This window comes from Bos mutus, chromosome 25, assembly GCF_027580195.1.
Source record: "Bos mutus isolate GX-2022 chromosome 25, NWIPB_WYAK_1.1, whole genome shotgun sequence".
Lineage (NCBI taxonomy): Eukaryota > Metazoa > Chordata > Mammalia > Artiodactyla > Bovidae > Bos > Bos mutus.
Genome location: NC_091641.1, coordinates 7251544 through 7276167, shown reverse-complemented (window position 1 = coordinate 7276167; position 24624 = coordinate 7251544). Strand labels below are relative to the sequence as shown.

The 24624-nt window shown below is 45.1% G+C and overlaps 1 protein-coding gene across 1 annotated transcript in view; it reads right to left on the bottom strand.

The window, feature by feature from the left end:
- The window catches only part of CUX1 (cut like homeobox 1), a 330995-nt gene that overhangs the window by 94751 nt on the left and 211620 nt on the right, over window positions 1-24624 (bottom strand). The window contains 3 exon segments of the mRNA XM_070362072.1: window positions 18639-18705; window positions 20399-20475; window positions 24139-24262. Coding sequence (XP_070218173.1) covers window positions 18639-18705; window positions 20399-20475; window positions 24139-24262 — 268 coding nt within the window.

Below are 24624 nucleotides of genomic sequence, written 5' to 3'. Positions count from 1 at the left end.
TAAAATGGCAGTAAGGACAGGTGGGCCAGGAAAGCACGGCTGGAATTGTCCAGTAGGCACTAGGGGTTCTGTCCTCTATCGTATGTCAGAAACTGAACATAATAACAAGCAAACAAACAAACAAAATTATAAGGTGATTAAAAAAGCATAGACCATCACAGTAGTTTAGTGTCTCTCCATTATAACTTTTCAACTACAAAGTCGGTACGTAGGCTGTTGACCACTGTTGGCACAGAAATGAGGTGACCAGAAGACCCGTGCAGAGATAAGCAGGATGCTACAGAGTGGCCCCTGGGAAAGAATACAGATGAGGAGTACTTTGCTAATTTTAGTCACATCAGTTAACCTCTTAGTATGTCAGTTAACTCATCAAAGGGAAGGAAAAAGGACGTGTATGAAAGGCACACTTTTGCAAGGAGAACGTGATTGAAAAATCATCCATGAGTATCTCTCTTTGATACAGACTAAGTGGATTCTGGAGGGGACACAGGAATCCCAACCTTCCTCCCTCCAGGAAAGAGGCTCCCAGCAGCCGCCTCCACGCGGGATCTGGAGGGAGCCAATGCCACCACCCTGAGCGCTGGGTCCCCCGGGAACTGGCTGGTTGGGGGAGTCTTGGGCAGAGGACATGGCCAGTAGGACTGTGGACCCAGGGTGCTGCTGCTTTCCTCCAGATATTTAAGAAATAGGTCTTTTTGGTGGTGGAGCATGGCCTGCCCCACGTGAGCTTTCGCACTTTCAGAGCCTCCTTTCAGATTTCGTTTTCTTTTCCCTGTTGGCTTGACCTGTAAGCACTCTGCCTTGGGCTGACAGGTGCCCCTGATCCTGTGCATCGTACCATCTCCCGAGGGCACAGGGGACTTGCCACCGCTGCAGGTGGACAGGAGGATGCTGCCTGGATTTCACAGGTGGGGAAACTGAGGGCGGGGGGTGAGTGGTGACCAAGAAGCTCAAGGTCACAGAAAGCAGCAGTCTAGGGTAAGAACCTTGGGTTTATGCGGGAATGTGAGGGATTCTAATTACCCCCTTTCTCTCCTAAGTACTATGTGGTAGGAATTGTTAAGAGAAGGTTTGGTGGCAGAGAAGTTAAAACTCAGAATAAGGAAACCTCTCCAGGTGCATTCTAGTTATTACGCTCTGCTTCCTTCCCCTCCAAGTCCAAGGCTGAGACGACTTCCTGGGACTTCTTGGGCCCACCTCAAGGCCCTGGGCTGTCCTCCGGATCACTTCTACACCCCGGTGCCTTCTGACCACACCTCCTGGCCCTTCAGAGCTGCTTGCAGAGCCTCCCCTTCACTGGTCTCCCCCCATCAATCCAGCACTTGGCTCACCTGTGGCTTCGGAGGCCCTGGTAGCATCTGTCCATGGCCCCCACCCCCTTAACTGCCCTGCACTTAAGGCAGCTGGTGGTTTGTCTCCTTCACCCCACAGGGTCGGGAAGTGAAACTGGAGAATCAGGCAGCCGACGGCAGTGGCCCGTCCCAAGGAAAGACAGCATCCTTCCTCTTCCTCTCGCTGGCACCGAGAGTCTGCAATTCGGCAGTGTAAGTGCCTTTTTTTAGGGCAACTTGAAAATGAATAATTCAGTGGTTCCTCTTCTACTTGTGAAGTGTTAGACAAACAATTCAGACGGGGCCAGACTTGCTGGCCCCACGAAGACCGTCCCTTCCCTTTGGTCTGACATCATCGGGTTTGGCCATGAATCTTTAAGAACACCCTCCATCCTGTCTAATCACTAAAATACCACAAAGGAAGTTCACGATACTTAGACATAAGGGAAAAAAATAGCAAGGTTAATTGCAACATAAAGTTTTTCCTCGTTGCCAAGCAAACAGTACATCAGGGCGTCACAGTAACACTGAACTCAGAAAGTCCTATGCGGGGAATGTCTTAGTCATGTCAGGTTATTGAGTTGTTGAGCTTTAATTCAAATCCAAGTCTTAAAGAGGCATCTTTCCCATGGAACTCTAAGCTCGAATTCCCAGGTTTTAATCTAAGAGCTTCACTGATTCTGTATCTGGTATTAAAGGCACCTGGAATACTTTTTGGAGGTCAGTGTGATGAAAATTTGAAGTTAAACAAACAAATGACCTTCCTGGTTTTATTAGAGAATTCACATTTTGGAAGGGATTGTTATTGGACAAGCCAAACCCTCTTCCGTACATTCATGGTTGGTTGGAAAACTTCAGTGGATAGAACCCCGAGGGCCCTCTGTTGGGAAGACACAGTCAGCAAATAACTGCCTTACAGCTCAGCTATGTGCAGTGACCACTGATGTATAATGTCTCTGGGATTCTGGGCAGGAAACTGGATCCAGTCAGCTTTCCAAATGACAGAGTAGGGCACTCCCTGGGTTTAACCATAAGCAAGGACACTGGATACCTGGAAAGTATACTTCTGAGTTTAGTAAAAGTTAAACAATGTGATGATAAGAATGTATCTATGTTTGTGCCTTAGGATCTACCTAGCTTGCAAGCCTCAAGTTCCTGTGCAAAAATATTTACCATGTGCCAGAGAATAAAGGATTCTTATCACTGTAGTTGATAATCCTGCTGAGCAGCAGGTGCTTTGTGAAGGCAGGAGGAGATCCTCAGAAGTTAAAGTGTTAGTCGCTCAGTTGTGTCCGACTCTTTCCAACCCAGTGGGCTGTAGCCCGCCAGGCTCCTCTGTCCATGGGATTCTCCAGGCAAGAGTACTGGAATTGGCAGCCATTCCCTTCTCCAGGGGATCTTCCCAATCCAGGGATCGAACCCAGGTTTCCCGCATTGCAGGCAGATTGTTTACTGTCTGAGCCACCGGGGAAGCCCGTGGTCCTTGGAAAACTGAAACAACTTTAAGGAAATCGCCAGCCGGAATGTGTAGGTTCAGTGTATTCTATGAAGGACTGGGTCTCACTGCAGAAGGAGGCGAGGCTAATGTAGTGAAGTATAACTTGCTGCTATGCTTGACATATAATGTAATAGCAGTGCAGTATGGTAAGAGAATTTAAAATAAATATGTGGCTTTTAAAAGGTTTCCAAAGGGTTCAATAGTTCTGTATTTGACACTGAATTTCAGTAAAAAGAGGGGATCTGGAGCAGGGCTCACCTGGAGGACCCAGGACATTCAGAGAGTCAATTATGCTCTGTGGTCCATCTTCCTTAAATAGATCAGAAAGTTTATGACAGAGATGACATGAATTGGCGGGGGCAGGGGGAGGAGAGTATTAAGAATAAAGAAAAATGTAAGGTAAGAGTTATACTGGTAAATGTTACCAGGCCAAATTCACCTATAGAAATAAAATATGTATTGGAAGAAAACCCCAAGCCTAAAAAAATGCAATAGAATCATACCTCAAAAGAGGAAAAGATTAACTAGACTTTTTCAAAAGGCTAGGGTAAGGTTTTAAAGCCACACTAGCCAATACTATATGTAGCAAAATAACAGAGAAAGAAGTCATACTTAGAGGTGTAGCAAATAATAAAACACAACAAGCTTGAACTTGTCTTAAATCACATAGTAAGACAATCCATAAAATATGCAATATAAAAATGGAAAGAAACACAATATATAGAAGTATTTTCCTACTAGAAAATGAACCACACCAAATGACACAGAGGAAGGGTTCCAGTCACATGGAATCTGAAAGCCAGGTCAAAGCTAATTTAAATGGGAATCACAAGAGTGCGGGGTCTCAAACAGGACAGACATTTAAACCAAGAGCCTCCACTGCTCTCCACAGACAGATAAGAGAGATGCTCCTTTTAAAAAACAGGAATGAAAGAGGAGAATCAGGTATTCTGGTTATCAGAAAAGCACACAAATTTACTCAGTTCAGTTCAGTTCAGTTGCTCAGTCGTGTCTGACTCTCTGAGACCCCAAGAATCGCAGCATGCCAGGCTTCCCTGTCCATCACCAACTCCCGGAGTTCACTCAGACTCACGTCCATCGAGTCAGTGATGCCATCCAGCCATCTCATCCTCTGTCGTCCCCTTCTCCTCCTGCCCCCAATCCCTCCAGCATCAGAGTCTTTTCCAATGAGTCAACTCTTCGCTTGAGGTGGCCAAAGTACTGGAGTTTCAGCTTTAGCATCATTCCTTCCAAAGAATACCCAGGGCTGATCTCCTTCAGAATGGACTGGTTGGATCTCCTTTCACTACTTATAGGTAATATGGCTACATGCTTGTCCAAAAGGATTCATTGGAGCAAAACAGCAGAGAACCCATGACCCAAGAATTCAGCAAAGCCCCGTGTTTTTTGATAAAGACAAAAAATGACACTTCTATGTACCAGTAATAAATATCTAGAAAATGAAATAAATGATTTCATCTACAACAGGGATATAAATATTAAACATGTGGGAATTAAAATAACATGGCATAAATTCATCTATAGAAAATCAAATTACAAAATGCTAGTGACAAAGAAAGCTAATGATGACATTTCTTATGTGCAGTTGTGTTAAAGAGAAATAAATATAAGTTTAGCTTCCAAGTTGATTTATAAAACTCAGTAAAATGTCAAGATGCATATAGAAAACTTAGGTGACCCCAATAGCAGTAAACTTATTGTAGGTATCAAGACAGAAAATGAAACATTATTAAAACAGTTGGGTACTTATAAGAATGAAAAGTTGGATCAATAGAAAGAAATTTCAGACAGCAATCCAGAGACATATGTAATTATTTACATCTGATTTGTCCAACGTTAAATACTGAAGGAAGGAATTATTGGGCAAGCTGAGAATCGGTATGAAGAATAATAAACAGACACATACCTTACCTCATAGGCTATAATACATTCCGACAAGTTAAAGATACAATAAATCATAAAAAATAATAAAGAAATGGATTGGGAAGGAAATAATAATTTTCAGTTATTGAAATCATGTTAAAAATGATTAATGACAAATTTGATGGGATCTAGCTCATATATTTATATTACTTCTGGACAATGAAATCACCAAAACTCAAGAGAAGATCAATTAATAGGTAGAAGTAATGATCAATGTGGGTGAGTAGTTAAGATCCAGAATATTAGCCACATTCATGATCATGGGTGATAAGGAAACATATGGGGAGTAAACCAGCCAATGGGCAAGTGCTGAGTTTTGTCCTAACAAATATCAAGTCAAGCATCTACGAGCATCCACATAGCATGGTGGAGAGGTGGTGGAACTGTTGCAGCCCATCCTTTATCTCCTGGATCGAGCACAGAAGGTCTGAGACAAGTAGCGTGAGCTCCCCAGGCCAAACACAGCTCCGAGTACACCCACCTCTGACACTGGGGCCGGGGGAGGGGAGAGAGCCCGCAGCACCTGGCGCTGCTGTACCAAAGGGGTTCTTCCCCCTGCAAAGGACACACTAAGGAACCTTGATACAGCACACCCTTTGTCCCAGTGGTCTCCTGATCTAGTAACGGGTCTAAGGACTACCGACATTTTGGGGACTTCCCTGGTGGTCCAGTGGTTAAGAATCCACCTTCCAAAAGACAGGATGTGGGTTCGACCCCTGGTTGGGGAACTAAGATCCCGCATGGCCCAGGGCAACTAAGCCTGCACGCTGCAATGAAAGATCTTGTTTGCGGAAACTAAGACGCAAAGCAGCCAAAAGTAAATTAATTAGAAACCCCCCAAATTACTGACATTTAGAAGCAGTCATGGATCTAAACAGTATTCAAGGTATCTACGAGGACTGTGATGTGATGTGAAATTACTAGGATTTCTGCTTGCAAGAAAGCCACAGACCTGTTCTTGTTCTGAGTTGTTGATTTGCAATGGAAGGAAATGCTACACTGCAGTCAGATTTAGTGAAAATTAAGATGTTTACGTTCTGGATACAAATTCAAGACCCCCAAATTCTCTCCACGGAATAGGAGAGATCAGAACCCTCCTCACATGCTCGCAGAGGCTGCTGCAGATAAGTGTGGGTGCAGGAATGAGGCGTGGAGGGGCAGGCGATGTGCTCGTGGAAAAAGGCTGGTAACAGCGCACTGGGATGTGGGAACTCGTGATCAGGGGAAAGGCCCGCAATTCTACGGGGTGGGGGTGGGGTTTAGAGTCGGTGTGAAATGAGGCTATGAAGGCAGAGCTGTGTCACGAGGCATCCCGGACGCTATGGCATCAGTTTTCAGTGGAGGCAAGAAAGAGCCATGTGTTTTCACCTGTATGTGGAATGAATAAATATAACAAAACAGAAGCAGACTCCAGATACAGAGAATAAAATAGCGGCTGCCAGAGGGGAAGTAGGTGGGTGGACTGGTGAACTAGGTGAAGCAGGGACAGAGAGGTACAAACTACCAGCTATAAAATTAATGGGTCACAAGAATGTCATGTACAGCACTTTCAGTACAGTTAATGATATAGTCAATAGTATTGTAATAACTTTGTATGGTACATACAAACTATAAAAATATTCAATCACTATGTTGTACATCTGAAACTATCCTTCAACTAAAAAAATATATAGAATTTTAAAAAGCCATGGAAAGATTTTAAGGACGAGCCATACAAACAGAATCAGATTTATATTTTGGAAAGATACTCTTACAGATACTTGGAGGATTGGCAGCGGGGAGATTTGCTAGGGAGGGACTGAAGAAGGAAAGACAAGAGGTGAAAAGAGCCCCGTTACTGGAGTGACAGTGGAGACAAAGACAGGAGGAGTGCAGAAGGTCTCAAGGAGGGGGAGCTAATACGGTCAGACAGCAGGGTCAAGGAGGAACCTTCATCTCTGCAACGAGGGAGGACCAAATATGCTCCAGGGAGGGGAAAAATGGAAGGGAAGCTGCCTGCAGGCAAGAAGGAAGTCAGGAGGGATCATGAGTTTGCTTGAGTCTGAGAGGCCTATGTCTAGTAAGGAGATGGAGCTTTCTCTTTGGGTATTAAATCTTTTCTTATTGATTTCTAAGGGTTCTTTATATATACAGGCATACCTTGGAGATAGTGCTGGCTTGGTTCCAGACTACCTCCATAAAGCAAGTCCCCATAAAGTTAGTCATGTCAATTTTTAGGTTTCTCAGTGTATATAAAAGTTCTGTTTACACTAGACTGTAGTCTATTACGTGTGCAATAGCATTATGTCTTAAAAAAAAGTACATACCTTAATTAAAAAAAATTTAATACTAAAAAACACTAATCATCACCTCAGCCTTCAGTGAGTTGTAATACTTTTGCAATGGCAACCTCACCACGACAAATATAATAACAGTGAAAAAGTCTGAAATACTGTGAGAATCACCAGCTTGTGACACACAGACATGAAGGAAAAGCAAATACTTTTGGAAAATGGCACCAATGAGGTGTGCTTATATATATATGCGTGCACACACACACACACACACAGACTCTCTTTCCCTGTCATACACAATGCAAATATTTTTGCCATTTGATCTACCAGTCATTCATCAATCACCAGCAAGCTGTGAAATTTTCTTTGTGAGTTCTACCTTTGGCATCATGCTTTGAAAGATTTTTTTCCCACCCTCACATTATATAAATATCCATCTAAAATTTCTCCTAGTGTTTTTATGACTTTGTTTTTCATATGTAAATATTTAAAACGTTGAGGCTTGACTCTGCACAGGGCTCTGCCTCATCTCTCATCCTCTGAGTGTTAGCCAGCTATTCTGGCACCACTGATCGAAGGCTCCATTCCTTCCCCAACTCATTTAAGCTCAAGTCATTTTTATAGACAACTTCTAAAAATTTCCCCCCTTTAATTTGGAAACTTTGAAAAATACTAGAAGGCTATCAGAAGAAAAGGCCAATCAACCATATGCCTACACACAGAATTACCTACTTCACATAACTGGTCCTTTCCCCCTTATCGACAACAAATCCTAAGTTTCTAAGTACCCGGGGGCTTTCCATGGAAAACGGAAGGATCTAATAATCTTTATGTTGCATAAATTCTATAGATTGGCGCTTTTTTTTTTTTTTTAGGGTAGAAAGACCACACAAATGCATCAAAATAAAAATAGGCAAATTTTAAAAGAAAGATAAATGAAAAGCTAAAAATATATGTTTTCCTATGAAATTTCAAGATTATGCTCTGTTTCTGCATCCAGGCTCTGTGGATAACATTCCAAACACCACATAATTTTAATATTTTCTCCCAACTTTACCTTTAGGGAAATCGGAGGGCATACGTGCAGTCACGTGGGGGTTAATCCTCACTGATGCTGAAGGCCCTGAGTCTCTGCTCTGTTCAGCAGAGCATGAAATCTCAAAGCTCAGGAGAGCAATGCGGCCAGGCTGCCAGAGCGATGCCATAAAGTTCTGCATTAAAAATTCATACTGCAGGCTCGCCTCAGAGCTCAGCTCTGGCTGAAAGGAGAGCTGGCGGGGGCGGAGGGGGGAATACGAGACACCCCACTGTCTTTCTGGCAATTGGAGACATTCCTCAACAAACAGCACCTCAGGAAGAGAATGAAAGGGCAAACAAGCCGTGAAGGAAATCAATGAGTTCAATTATCTGGCTCTCCCTCAGTTTCCTATAGGAAACTTCTCATTCTGAAGGCTGGTTCCCCAAAGTTTCTTTTAACGATATCCCAGAACAGGAGCCCCAGACGTCTGTGCTTAGGCCCAGATGCTTGGCACCTCTCTTAATTTGTTTTATATCAGCCCAGGGGCCCCCAAATTCTCCAGGCCACGTGGAAACAGGTCTCTGCTGAACTCTCGGAGTTGCCTCTGACGTGTGGCTGGAGGGAACCACACTGTTCTTGCTCTAGAAGGTGGGTTCCACACACACGTGGCGTGTGGATTTTGGAAGGCAGTTATTCTGTGGTTATTAACCTCCAGAGGTTAAAGGCACTAACGGCCCCTCAATCATCTGAACTCAGAACTTTTTGCCGCCAGTGTTAGCAGCACCCAAGGGGAACTAGTTAAGATTTTAAATTCAGAGTCTCTTAGGATGATGATACAACACGAAAACAGGGCACTTTACCCAACACCTGCAGCTGCAAATACAGGGGTCTTGTGATGCAGATGGACTGGCCTGATTTTCACAAGTCAAACATGGAAGATGCTGGGTTCCTTAGGGCTGGAAGAGACCGGTGGTGCGGGAAGTGAACCAACATTTTGCAAATGGGCCAGGCAGGGTGTCTGGTAGCCATTTGCTGATGGCGTGCGTGCAGATGCTGCGCCAGGCCTCCCTTTACTCAGGAGGAAACTAAGGCCAGAGTAAGGAAACTGAGAGCCCTGCCCAGGGTTTCTGTACTCACAGCACCAGGAATCAAACTCTGGAATGACCTTGAGACCTGGGCTCTTCCCCTGACCCTCATGCTGCCCCCCACGTCCTGGGGAGCCCTTTCCCTGAAGGCCACCCGACAGACAGGCTGCACAGGGCCAGCTCGGGGAGGACGAGAGAGCCCAGCTTTGGGGAAGGAGTTGGGTGATCAAGTTCAAGGAGCTGAGAAACGGGCAGGCCCTTCAAGTCTGCCTGAGCTCTGGTCCAATCTTCCTGTTTTGCTACTGAGGACACTGCTGCTGCCCGGGTGACAGAGCTCAGACCGGGTGACAGAGCTGAGACCTGACCCAGGATCTCCCGGCTCTGGGCCCAGCACCTTCCACTGTGCACCAATCAAGGGGAGGCTGGGACATCTGTAAGTGTCACCAGACAGTGGCCTGGTAACGGGGTCCTCAGAGAATTCTGGTCTGATGATGCCATAGGGAAGCCTCTGAAAGATGCCATAGCCACTGGCAGAACGTAAAGGCTCCAAAAGACAGAGCAAGTGTGAAGCTTCCTAGTTACAACCTGCACAGCAATGAGGGCAACGTGACAAATCAGGCCCCCAAACAAGAGGGAACTCAATGGGTGACAGTCTCCTGGGATGTCTACTGATAGGATGTCATGCAGCATGTATCACGTTTCTGAATAACAGGTAATGACAAGAAAGACATATTTACATGCCAAGTAAAAAACAACCACCACCTAGAAATGAAAACCTTGTACCAGTCTGATACCATTCATGAACAGTAAAAGAAAAAAAATAGAGTACCATATAGAAAAAAGATTGGAATAAAATATGCCAAAATGTTAAAACAGTTATCTGGGGACTTCCCTGGTGGTCCAGTGGTTAAGAATCCGCCTGCCAATGCAGGGGATGTGGGTTGGATCCCTGGATGGGGAACTAAGATCCCACAGGCCTCAGAGGAACGAAGCCTAAGTGCCATAATTAGAGAGCCCTTGAGTTGCAACAAAGACCCAGTACAGCCAGAAATGAACCAAAGAAACAAAAAACCATAACAACAAAACCCAGTTATCCATGTGTTGTGGGATAATGAGTGATGACCTATTTTTAAATTTTCTAAATTTTATACAATAAACATGTGTGAGTTTCATGAATTTTAAGAATCATAAATGTTATATAAAAGGAATTAGCCTTCATTGATTTGGGGCAATTCCAGGGAAGGATGGTTTCTCACTTTCTCGACTTCCTGCCTCTCCCTTTAAAGGGCCCTTGCCTGGTCAGGGCCCTTCTTCCCTCCATATTGGAAGCTAAGGAGATAAGCAGTGTCATGATGACCTGCATGGCTGTGGGTCCTCTCTGCAGCCAGGGACTCCTGGGTAGGGGGTGGGGTGGAGGTCAGAAATAAGCGGCTTTGGGAGGAGTTTCATTCAGGGCAGAAGGCTGTGTGAATGGTCCAGACCGGCTTCCACTATGCTATCATATCTCTGTGACGTACTTCAGAGGTTCAGGTGGCTCCTGCTTTCTTCTCAAATGCCAACAGCTTCTGTAGTTTGCTTTTCCTTCCAGAAAGCACATGGCCTTGCTGGTCAGGCTGTCAGCACTGCCGGGACTAGTCCCTTGGCCTCCATAATCCACTGGTCTAAACAGTGAGGGCGCCCACAGAGTGATTCATTCAACAAAAGCCCTCAGTGTCAGTGATGCCAACGGGCATGTGGGGTGCAGGGACTGAGGTGGGCCCCTCCTCAGGCAGATCAGGCGGTGTTGGCCACCTCTGTGTGGTCCACAGGGACACACCCGTCCTCTTCCTCGAGCTCTGCAGGCAGGAAGGCGCCCATTATGATGCCCAATTTGTGGCTCATCAAATGTGCTTTGATCTTCTACAAACGGATGTCTTCTCTAACAGCCCCTTACCTGTTTCCTTTAGCCTCCAACTGTGATTTCGCCAAGACTGTCCTTTACAGTGAATCAGGAAAACTTCAAGGATCTCTGAAAAATCCCCAGTTTTTTATAAAAGCACGCCGAACTCAGGTGATAGCTTATGCATCCTTTTCTCTACAATACCGCTGGAAGAATGCTGGATGAGTATCATTACTACCTCTATACTCATAAGCATGTTTACACACACACATACCGGACAGCTCTACGTACATGTGTGTGGCACGTGTTTTTATGTACAGAGTGTGTGATCCGTGTCTGTGTGCATATCACACCCGTAACTCCCCTTGCCCTCTTTACTCTGTAGTTCTAGCACCTGACACATTGCCTGCGTTTCAACACAGTGTTTTAAGATTAGCTGAAGGGAGGTAAAGAGCGCCAGTTCTCATTGATGCCATGTAATTTTTAGACCTGCCTAGAGTCCACGGAATAGGTGAAGAATGTTTAGCACTGAGAGGACTTTCTATCTGGATTTGAGAATAGGAAGCCAGGCCCTTCTTTCTGCACAGTTCTCGGACTGGAAAAAACTTCAGATCAGGGTTGTACTGCTTGTACAAGAAGAGAAGGCAAAACAGATACAGTCAGTGCAAAAGCCAAGGAAAGTCCTTTGGTACTCATGCAGGCATGGAGCTTTAGGTATGAAGCAAAATGCTTAGAGAGGAAAAATCACAGGAATTCTGCAAAATGCACACACCCTTTTGCAGATAAGGTATAGGGGGAAAAAAAAAGCATCATTTGTTCCTGGCACGTCTGATTTCTCTCTAAGGTTTAAAGGACAGGGGTTTCTTTATTCAAGTCTATCTCTTTGAAACCATCAAAGTAGCTGCTTCTCCATTTTTAGGGAAATTAATCTAACCAGGATAATTACAGCAACTCGTACTGGAAACTGATGACTCATCAAAAAGCCAGGAAATAGAAAATGTTACATTCTTCTTAAAGGTACAGCAGGGAGACTCTGTTTCCGGACACTGAGGTGGTCTTTTCAAATTCAGTTGGGGGAAGCAAAGTCTGTCTAATGGGAGTATGCTGGCTACTCGGCTCTACCTGGCTCAGTTTCCTGAGCCTTGCATGTGGAACTGTAAAAAAATAAATAAATAAAAGGGAAATCAGTCTGTGAGGGTAAATACATCAGGGCTCATGGAGAGGGAGAGAAGATGGAAAACCCTTCAAGAAGACCCATCACCTGGTGAGCAGCAGGTCAGTAACACTGCTCTCTGAAGGCAGCACAGAAAGAGACTTTCCAGGTCATGGTGGGAAAGTGCAAAGGACACTGGATTTTGAGTCCAAAGGTCTGGATTTGGGGCCTGATTCCATGTTCCCAGGGCAGTTTCCCTGTCTATAAAATGAGTGCAACAGGTACATCCTCCATGACTGCTGGAGCATGCAAGAAGGCATCATGACTTAGTCCAGAGTGATCTGGACGTGTGGACGCGCTCGACCCCTTGCCTTTGACTGCACACTGGCTACATTTATCAACTGCAGAATCATGTCTTCAACCCTGGGCATCCTCATGTTTTCAAACATTTCAGGTCCCCCTGTGCCCACTGCTGGGACACAGGAATCCCCTCCCTCCATAATGTGGGTGCGGAGTACAGGCTCCCATAAGCAATTTCAATAAAGCCCTAAGTCAAGCTCACCTGGGCAAGTTTTCTGCTTTCTCAGAGCATATTGCACTTTGTGATTATACACTGGTTGTATACACACGATAAAGAGAAAACACTCTAAAATGATCCCAAGTGAAGTTCTTCATAGGCGTCTCTTTCGTAATGAACTGCTTAAGCATGTGTGCATGCAATGTGGTTCTTTCTAAAAAGCATATAGGCAAGAAATACAACATGAGTAACCTTAAGAAATATGAATTTTACTGGCAGGAAAGGTTGGGAGGTGCAAATTCTCCTCAGACTAACATTAGCTATAGAAAAAAAAAAAAAAAGGCAGTATTTCAGTGCGATTCAATATTTCCTTTCATCGGAGGCTCAGAGCCTCCACCCACAAGTCAGGAGGAATTTAACAAGCTGACTGTGTGTGTTAACAACTGAAGTTCCTTCTGCAACCAGGACTCTGGGGGACACAGCAAAGAGGTGGCCGTGGACTTTAGTGAAAATGGGACTTCCTGCAGATTTGCCCAGAATGTTGGTATCTCGGCTGGAGGGTAACATTCCTCCCGCCATGGGCAGTGGTCACCTAAGCCCAACCACAAGTGAACAGCTGCACAGGACAGGCGTGGAGTCGGGGCGGGGGGGAGCTGTCCAGACCTTTCTCCTGGGGCCTGAGAAGCTGTCTCCCTTCCTCCAAGGCCATCCCAGGAAGCCATTGAAATCTTACCCAACCTGCTCAACATTGCTAGAATCTCCATGTTAATGTCAGCTGGGGTGCTAAGTCTCTATTTGCTAAGAGAAGGCAGAAGATCTGTACATAGCCTGACCAGCTGAGGAGGAGGTACTTTTTCCATTTAAAAAAAAAAAACAAGCAGAGAAATAATTCATTTATTTAACCCAGAAACGGTTATAATCTGAAACCCTGCAATCCTCTTACACAACAACTGTTTTGGCAAGCCCCCTGATGTTCCAACAAATATTAAACTGTGCTTGCCATTTGTCTAAGGAATCTTGCATTAATAAACATGAAGAAGAACACTTTTACCTCCCACTCTCAATGACAGGACAAAACAAAGACCAGCTGTATTCATCAATGAAGCCTTGTTCTGCACATAAAGGCTAATTACATTTCGCTTCAAGCCTACACATGGAAAACTTTCCTGCTGCTGTCCCCGCCGCAGCCAGCGGGCCGGCCCAGCTGACGCAGGCTGACGGCTGCACCCAGTCAGCAGGGGCTCCTGACAGCCTCGCTGCCTCCGACCTGTGGGCTTCGGTCCCCAGTGGGGGCAGCGAAGGATGGTCATCCCAGTGACATCGTCCCAGGGAGGGAGAGGCAACATGTACTCTTCAAACCTTCTGGGGACATGATGCCATTCAGGCCAGACTTTCCCAAGACCCGTAATTTCAGAAACACACACATACACCAAGCTCAGGGCAAGCTTGTCGGGAACAGCTTCTATTTGCTGACAACAGAAGAGCTGACAGCTGTCACTGTGCTGGGGGCTGTGGGCATAACTCCTCATTACCCTCCACTGCCACCCAGAGTTCTGACTGCTATTCTGCCCATTTTACAGGTGAGGAAAGAGAGGCCAGAAATCAAGCAGCTTATCCAAGAACACATGGGGTAGGGACAGCGGACCCGCCACCCCTCCCCGCCATGACCCACTCAAAGCCCATGTTCCATGATGCCTTTCCCACCCACTTCCTGTTCTGCATTTTCTGTCAACACTTAAAAAACAAATTGTTTTGGCCTTGCTGCTCAGCATATAGGATCTCAGTTCCCTGACCAGGTTGATCAAACCTGTGCCCCCTCAAGTGGAAGGGTGGAGTCTTAATCACTGGACTGCCAGGGAAGTTTTTTAAGAAACCCTTTTAAGAATCTCTCCTTTGAGAAGGGAGAAAAATACATTGTTTTAAAATGTTTTAAGACCACTTGTGAGGAGCTTGGGCCCTGGTGGGCTTCTACTGGTAAGTGTTAGACTAGATGGAAAGTTGTCTAGTCGAACACAGGACAAGTAAGTCAGGCTGGAAGCAGACGGTAGAATGACAGACCTTTCCCAGAAAATGAAAAGGGAGGGAACTGAGAGGTGGAGCGCGGCGGGGGGCGGCTCCGTGTGGGAGCTTTAAGACTGAAGCGATTGTTTCTGAAGTTAAAAGAAAGTAGCAATTATTATCTCAGGCCATTCTCTACATTTTTTATGGATTACTTCCTCTGGGAATCATCTACAGTAAGGGTTGGGCCCTCAGCTGCCCTGTGTTAGACGTTTGCTTCTATTAATATTTAGAATTGCTGACCCCCATCTGGGGCTTCCCTGTTGGTTAACCGGTAAAGAACCTGCCTGCAACGTGGGAGACTTGGGTTTGATTCCCGTGGAGAAGGGAATGGCTACCCACTCTAGTGTTCTTCCCTGGAGAATTCCATGGACAGAGGCTACAGTCCATGGGGTCACAAAAGTTGCACAGGGCTGATCCCTTCTGAGTCTCTGTCCAGCCCTGGCGTCCACCATGCCCACCTGCCTGGCAGATCAGCCTGTCAGAGCTCCAGGCTTGTCCCCCAGGTGACTGGCCTTGATGCCTGGTGTTTCCACAGATGGAGCTCCTTTGCCTCCAGCAACCCCTGACTCCAGCGCATCTTTGTGCCTCAAATCACAGGTCACCACCTGCAGGAAGGCCTCCTTGACAGCCTCTCCTTTGGCTCCAGCTGGGTGGGGCCTGTGCTAGAGACCCACTATCCCCCTCACCAGCTCCCTCTCCTGCTGGTCCTCCCCTGGCAGTGGGGAGTCCTGGCCAGGGCCCAGAGGAGGGTAAGGTCAGGGGTTGCTGGTACTGCCCTGGAGCCCTGTCCCCTCCCAATACAGGCAGAGTGAGGCCCGGCCAGTGCTTGCTCAGGATACCGGCATCCAGCTGGTCCTCCCTGTCCCTGTGGTGCCATGTTAAACTCCCTCCTGACTGTCCTAGCTGGAGGGGGCTGTCTGTCTTCTGTCGACACCCCGATGCTGCAGATAGTATGCTAATGTCCCCCCGACAGCAGGGATTGTGCTGGATCGCAATGGCTGTTCTCCCTGAGCCTCTCTGAAGGTCTCCATGAATGTCAGTGGAGCTGACGGTGGATCTGGGTTGTGCCCATCTGGCTCACTCTCTCTGTGCCCAGGTACATGTCGCACCTCTTGCCTCCCCACTCATCCGAGGAGATGAGGGTTTCCTGCTACAATCACAGGTGAGGACGCACCCCAAGGGCACCTATGGCCCCGTCAGCAGGTGGTAACTACAGCTGCAGTTTGGAGGCAAAGCATTTTACATGACAGAATAACAGACTCCATGTTTTTTGATTCTATCCTCCATTTACTCTAGTTCAATGAAAAAGCGGAAGTAATGTGTGGATTTTCACTTATGTGTATTTTTTTTTGGGGAAAAAAAAAGCTTTCTGGCCTTAAGATACACTGATATGGTGGGACGTAGTCTAGAGATGATTCTCCCTGAGCCTCCATCAACTACTGCCATTTATCAGAGGTCAGCGGGCTCTGATAAGTTCAAGGGAGAGGTCTGGGGTCAGGAGGACCAGCCTCTGGTGCTCTCCTGGGTGGCCTTGCTGATTCAGGTGACCTGAGATTTAACAATCTTACCGTCAAATGATGCAGCTGGCTACTAAGGAATGGACTCAGGCTGGGTTTCCTGCATCAATGAACAGTAACTTAAGGCAACACTGTGGGCTGAAAATCATCCTGTCATCTCAGGAGGCACCTCTGACCCTTCCCAGAGAGCAGACCACCTGGGAGACTGGAATCATCCTTGAGCATCGCACCCTGGCTCCAAGCACAGCAAGGAAAGGCTAGGGATGGGGAGAAGATGCCCCTTCCTCCCTCCTCCTGTCCCCAGGCCATCCCGGTCACCACCTTCCTTATATTCTACTTATGACCCAACTAGCCGGTTGCCACTAGCTAAACAGATTTCACAATCACGACTCACAGTTTGGAAACCATGGGCTTAGATGGGCTTACTGGTTGGCTGTACAACAGCTGCTGCTGCTTTTTTTTTTTTAAAGCCTACAGTACCCAGTATTCTCAGGAGGCCTCCCATCCAAGTACTAACCAGGCCCAGACCCTGCTTAGTTTCTGAGATTAGACAAGATAGGGTGCATTCAGCGTGGTATGGCTGGAGACAAAAAAGCTTTTTAAGTGCATAATAAACCAAACTTTGTTGACTGTAGATACACAAGATGTATCTGTGCCTTTTAGAAAGAGGTGTGGTTTAACAAACATAAATTAAAAAGCTAAGGAAACAATCCAACATATCAGCCCCCAAAGTCCCTATGAATTTTGTCAGCGAGATGATGTGGATAAGAGTGAATGAATCAAGGAATAAGCATAGCATCTTCAGATTAAACCTTTAGAAAAGAAATGCTATAAACTAAGGTTAGAACTATGTATCAGGTTAAAGTATTATAATTTAAAAAAAACAAATTTACTGTGAAAAACAACCTGTGTAGTAGAATAAAGTCTAAGCAGAAATAGTAGAAAAACAAAGATGGCTGGTAGAAAAGGAAACCCAGACACGAACACCTAGGACAGCCAAGGGGACAGCAGTTGGTGTGGTGCCTCGGAGGATATGTTTGCAGGGGTGAGGAGCTCTCAGGCTGTGGGCTCAGTGGGGAGGGCATGCCTGTGGCTCATTGACAGTGATGCCCGGGATCAGAAGGGTTAATACCAGAACTGCCAGTTTTCAAAGTGTAATTTTAAGGGTCACGGGACCTTAGAACCAGTCCTTTCTGTAACATCTGAAGTCACATTTCAGCACACTAGGAGAAGAGGGGACAGTGATCTGGAGGGTTCCACCAGGATTTAGACGTGCCAACACGTTGGCCAGAACCACCAAGACTGACTGGGACATTTTAGTCTCTGTGAGGAAGTTCTCTGCTCATGATCGAAATTGGTTCTGACCACCTGGCCCAGCTGCTGAACAATCCAGGGCAAAGGTCAATCCCCACCCCCGCCCATGTGCCCTGAGAGCAGTTGGCCCAGCAGCAACCTCTGAGGTGGGACTGAGGGTGCTGAGTACCAGAGCCCCACCTGGAGCTGGAGCAGGGGAGGAGGGTGGCGCTATTCAGAGCCACCCCCCCAAAACCCACCAGTGCCCACTGAGGCCTGGTGTGAGCACAGCAGGAGCTGAGTCTTACTGGAGACACAGCTGTTGGGGATGGAGTGGGGTGGGGTAGGGAGTGGTGGATGGGTGTCTGGGGGAGATGGGAGGAGCCTCCCGGGACAGGAAAAAGTAGTTTAGACACTAGCCTGGCGTTTTCAGGGAACAATCTGTTCTTTTTCTTTCTTGATTTATGTCAGTGTTATTTCTTGCTTGCTGGCTGGCAACAGGGCACCTGCGGTGGATCACTGATTCCCTCCCGACAAGACCTTTATCTGATATACCTGCCCAAAGATGCACACACCCCTACTTTGTGTAAGTGTCTGCACACGGACGCCTAGCACCATAAGGTGGGGTTTGAACAGACAGATCAGTGTGGGAGTGGAGGCTTTGGGCACGGGTAGAAGGTGATGCTACTGCCACACACCAAGCTCCACAAAACGTCCCAAGTATCACACCTTCTCTGTGCTGATGCTTTCCCAAAATTTCTTAGAAAAAGGCACAGTGGTGACCGGGCTTCACAATAATTAAGAAAAAAAGTGTCAGTTGGAAGGGCTGTTCTGAGAGCACCAGACACAGCTTATTGTCACATCTTAGGTTTTAAACTTATGCAAAGAATCATGGGAATGACACTCTGTTCTTTACAGCAGCTCAGACGCCAAGTATCTTCTAAACCCTGTACCACTTTGCAAAGTCAATCAACAGGAGGGTGAAGCAGGGAGACCTTTCCTGGATTAGCAGTACTGGGAGCTACCCGACCAAATGCATGCGGACAGAGGGGGATGGGCAAAGACTTACTTGGCAGTAATTTCTTCATCATATTTGGTTTTCAGGTCAAATAATTCTGTTCGAGTTTTTTCCAGGGCTGAAAGGCAGAGGACATAAAATCATGATATAAGATACTAATTATTCCTATTAAATCAGAAAGAAAAAAAAATCATATTCTCATTTCAAAGGAGGCAAAGATTACAAAAGTATCACAGAATGGAAAAGAAAAATCCCCTTCCACTGCTGCTTCACCTCATCCCATGAGCCTCTAATTAGGTAAATTTCCTGCTTTTAAATGAATTTCACTATTTAAAAAATATTTCCATATATAATTGCATATATGTTTAAGTGTATATACATATATATTTTATTTTTACCCACTCCCATAAATTAAAAATATATACACATATGTATATTTTTACCCTCCCCCTTTCCCCCCCCGACCCCAAATACCGACAGTAAAGAATCTGCCTGCAATGCAGGAGACCAGAGTTTGATCCCTGGGTCAGGAAGATCCCCTGGAGAAGGGAATGGCAATTCACTCCAGTATTCTTTCCTAGAGAATTTCATGGACAGAGGAGCCTGGTGGGAAACAGTCCATGGGGTTGCAAAGAGTAGGACATGACTGAGTGAATAACACACACGCACCCATAAATAGGATGATACAAACATCTTCTGAGATTTACACTTTGCCCTGAGCAGAAGCATAGAAATCTCTCTATGCTGGGGCATGACAATGACAGTAACAATTTAGCTCCTGCACAGGGCTTGCCACATGCCCGGGGCAACAGGATACCTTGAAGGGAAGGTGCTGGGTGAGTAGCTGGGACGTTCCAACTTCAGATAAATACCACCCAGCTGGCCTCCCAAGAGGCAATTACATTCCCATCAATACTGAGTGTGATTCTTTTCTTATACTCTCACCAACACTGGATATTATCAATTAAAAACATTTTTTTTTGACAATCTGACAGGCAAAACAATCTCTCACTGATTTAATTAGCATTTCCCTGCCTATTCAAAATTAACATTTTTTTCATATATGTATTAGCTGTGTGTTTCTTCTGTAAACTGCTTGTTTCCATCCTTAGCTCCTTGTTCTCCTGGACTGTTCATCTATTATTATTGATTTTCGGGTGATCTTTATATTTTGGGGATCTTACATATCGGAATTTGTTGTGATTATTTTCTCCCACTCTTGTCATTTTTTTTTAAACCTGGATTATGATGTCTTCTGTTATTTTTCCACATTTAAATTAAATATATAGTCCTGTTTCTCTTCCGGAACAAAAAGAAAAAAAGGCAAAAAGAAGTTTAAAGAAAAACCTGAGCATAGATTTTTGGGTACTTCTGCAGTTTTAAAGGTCTGCTGTTACTGTTCTCCTTAACTTCACAGGGTAGAAATAATGGTTTTTTTCCTCCATTATTGTTCCAAACGACAAGTCAGCCCTCGACAGTTTGGTGATTTAGACGTGTTTGTTGGAAAAAGAGCAAGAAGAAAGGATGGTTCCTGGCAGTGATGTACATGGAGTTTGCAGCCTCCCACCTTGCCTCGCAGGACTCAGAGTGGGTGACTCACGAAGTCGAGGTGGGAAGGGGGTGGTGTGGGGGAGGGAGGCGAGTGGTGTCTGAGGCACACTGGGGTGTGGGCTGGCTCCCTCCCTCCTCTAGGCTCACCACAGTGGCAGGCGACAGGTGTCAGGGGGACTTGCAGGGACTGGGATGTGGAGTAAACCTGTCCTGGGTCAGTCTGGCCGGCAGTGGCCTGATGGGCAGGCAGAATAGCACACCTGTTTGCAGAGTCTGGACTTTATGTTCGGCTTCTTCTAGCTTTGAGGTGGTGGACATCTGGGTCTCCTGCAGCTTTCTGAAAAGGAAGAGGAGGAAGCCAGATTGGTCATCTTGTTGAGCTGCTCAAATGTCTTGTGGGTTCTGGAACTACGGCCATGAGCTGCATTTAAACGGCTGGCGGCAGGCGTGCGGCTGGGTACCACTAGTAACGCCACGAGCCCTGATGCCCTGACTTTTAACCCCCTGACTCTTACCCGCACGTCACCCCCCAGGGGAAGTGTACTTCCTGTAGGACCTGATGCAAGGCAATTGATGTAGAAGGTTATCCTAAATGCAGCTTATTCTTGAAATGCCAGTTATTTTTAAAAAAGAAATAAAAGAAAAATCATCATCACGCACTCATTGTTTCCTGAAGTTAGCCCGACAAGAATGATGCATTTACATTTTGCTGACACAAGGAAGGAATTTGCTGGAATAAAGGATGTACTGAAGAGATGTGACAGCTGCTCCGTTTCTGTTAGAATGGAATGCGAATGCAGCGCTAATACCTAATGGGGACATTCTGAATGTCTGCAGCCACATTCCATGTATTTATATTTCCCAGGGTCTCCAGATGAATTCCCTGGTCAATACATAGCATTCCTTCCTCCTCATCGGCAGAAAAACCTCTAAAAATAAGTCTATTATTTTTACATCGTTTGAATGTAACACATGCTCTCATGAAGAAGAAACCTGGGAATACGGAAAAGTAGAAATGGCACAGTTAAAAAAAGACACCCAAATTTCCATCATCTGTGGAAAAGCACAGCTTGCATTTGCACCTATTTCAATTATAAAACTAATAAATGCTCTGTGTTGGGGAAAAAAACCCCACAAATATTATAAGAGATGGAAGGTAAACTGTCCTTTCTCTATCTTGGCTCTATTTGCACTCCTCAGATAGAGTTCTTTTGTAGCTCTTTAGAATTTTTCTTTATTTATAGAAATACAATGTAATATGTAATGTACTGTAGCATAATATAAACTCAGATGTGATATATTACAATGTATATAAACAGAAAACCCTTTCTTTTCACACAAAAGGGGTCAGGGCACACGTGTTCCTCTGTAGCTAGCTTTTTCACTTATCTCAGTACTGTAGAAATAGTCTACCCTAGCATACATAGCTCTTTCCCATTCTTATTAAATAACTGACTCCACTCAGCTTCTCTGGGCATTTAGATGACTTATCAAATTTCTTTCTACTAAACAATTCTACAGTGATCATCATAGGTATTGTTGCATAATTCTGACAGTGAATTTGTTGAATAAAATTCAAACAGAGGAACTAATAAAGGGTATATGCAATTGTTTTTGTTGTTTTGATAGATATTCAGAAACTTTCCAACAAAAAGAACCTCACCAATTTAAACTCTTGCCAACAGCATTCGAGTGTTCTGCTGTGCCAACACTGGATAAAATTAAACTTAGTTTTATTGTGGAATACAGCTGAAAATTTCTCTTCGTATGAACTGTCTGTTCCTCTCCTCTGCCCATTTTTTGTAGTGCTGACTTTTTCTTATTAACTTGTAAGAGCTCTTTGTATGTAAGGAAAATTAGCCCTTTCTTTTATGTGGTGCAAATATTTCTTCCCAGTTTTTTGATGGTATAAAAATGTTATTCATCTTTATTTGTTTTTAAAAGTTTGTATGAAATTTTAGGCAGTCATATTTATATAAATTTTCTTTTATGCTTAGAAAGATTTCTCCATTCCAAAATCATTCAAAACAAAGTAAATGCCCATGTTTTCTTCCCATATAGATATGATTTAATTACTGACATTTAAACCCTAATCCATTTCAATTTTTTGGTAAAGAATGAGATAAAGATCTAGCTTTATCGTCCACCTCCAGTGGTCAACTATTTGTATCTTTCAATATAATCAATCTTTTAACCTAATTTGAAAAATCAACTTAATAATATTAAATTTCTATAGGAATTTATTGTAACACTTCTATAAAGCATGACTTTGCTCTGTGCAGATGTAACCACATTGTCTATAATTCTGTACTATGCGTTTTTCACTTCATATTATGCTGGGTACATTTCTGGGGTTACTGCAAATTCAACAAAACTCTCTCTTATGTATCCATTTCTTGTTGGCAGGGCATTTCAATGACTTACACGTCCCCTGTCCGCCAGTTTTCAGTAACAGGGTGAGAAATCTCTTTGGGCATAAAGTACTTTCCAAGGAGACATATTTAGCAGCAGTTCCACTTCTGCTGGGTCAAAAGCCGACTCGTCCTTCTGAGCCCTGACTTTGTGGGGCTCTCCCAGCGGTATGGGTGCAGCGTTCCTTGCAGAGCTGGGCTTGACCTGAATGATTGGCTTTGGTGCTTCAGCAAGGACCTTAGGAGGCCAGGGTGCAGCGGTGGTTTGGGCTCCGGCCCCACCTCTGGGTGCCTGGGTGGGAGAGTGGGGGCAGGTCCCTAACCTGAGGCCTGGTCTCTCCACCTGAAAAATGAGACTGTCGGCTTTGCAGCTCTGTGCTGGATACTAGGTGAGACGATGCCCCGAGAGGACCTGGCAGTGAGTGCAGCAGGCATTCTTCCTCTTTTCTAAATGAAGCCAGCTTCATGGTACCCCAGAGAGGGCTTGGTGATGCCTGAGAGCTCCACTGGCCCGCCTCATGGAAGTCTAAGCAGCTGCTTCCCAGTCCACGGGAAACAGCCACAGGACGCCATCATGGGCCTGCCTCTCACTTGTAACCAGACATGTAGTGCCTCTCATTAATGGTCTCATGATTCTCCACGGCAGGCTGAAATTTTTACACTTTGGCTTCACCAGAGTTCTGAGAGCCTGACTTGTGCAATTTGAATTGGTGACTTCAACAGTCCTTATGGTTTTCACAGGAAATCTAACTTTCATTAAGTCGTCACACTAGCTGAAAATCCAATTCATTATTTGTGGCAAAGTTCTGGGTGAAGCAAGCCAGTGGAAACCTAACACTCACAACCCCTAGATGGTGCATGAACATATTTTACTGATACCAGTGCCAACAAACCAAGATATTGTGTGTGTGTGAGAGAGAGAGACAGAGACAGAGGGAGATGTTAAATACTAATATTCCACTGACGAAGGTAGCAGGAGCCTGGGGTCGCCCAGGGCTTCCTAGAGAGGACAGGCAGCAGGAGACAGTCCTGCCCCTCTCATCTCACTCGGGTACAACCCCCATGTGTCAACCACACAAGCTTTGTGCTCAAGCTCCGCCTCACGCAGCCCCAACAGACACACCCTTGGACCACCAGACACCATTCCCCAATGGGGAGAGACTGGTACACTTCACTCAAGCCCATTTTACAAATTACAGAACAAGGGACACCTATAGTTTTCAAACAAAATTGTGCCTTAGAGCAGGGATCCCCAAGCTCCAGATTTAATGCCTGATGATCTGAGGTAGAGCCGGTTTAATAATAAGAGAAATAAAGTGCACACAGGAAGTGGAATGTGCTTGAATCATCTTGAAACCATCCGATCCCCACCTCCCTAATTCTGTGGAAAACCAATCTTCCACGAAACCAGTCTCTGGTGCCAAAAAGTTTGGAGGCTACTGCCTTAGAGCCCCTAGGATTCTGGTTTCCAACTTGGGCTTATTTCACAGGATTGCTTTAACAACAACAACAAAAACAAAACTTGTGATATAAACAAGTAAAACCTTACATCGGCACATGGGTGCCTGCAGACCCCAAAACGTGCTCACCTCTCCTTTTCTGCAAAATCATTTTGTAACTTTTGTTCCTTTTCGAGAGCTATGGTCTCAGCCTGGTTCTTCAGAGTCTGTTCATATTCTCGGATTTTCTCTTTAAGTGCTTTTATCGTAACCTCTGCAGAAGGAGGGGAAAAAAAAACTCCAGTAAGAGAAGCATGGTTCCACACAGCTATATATACTAGGCTTTCGTAACCTAGGAGGATCGGTGTGTTTTAAACTTTAGCTCTTCAACCCTGACACAAAATCAATGGTTACGAGTCTCTTCAGAGACCTTTTACTCCCTAAATGTTAAATTGACTTTAAACATTTAGGTTGAGGAGGATCAATGGATTTTGCTGGGAAGAAGAACTATGTCTCTCTAATACAACTTAAGAAAAAGAAGGGGGGGAAATCAATGCTAAAATATAATATCATCGTATTGATGAATCTGAAATTAGCCTTCTACTGAGGGAAGATTAACAACGTTTTAGTGTAGGT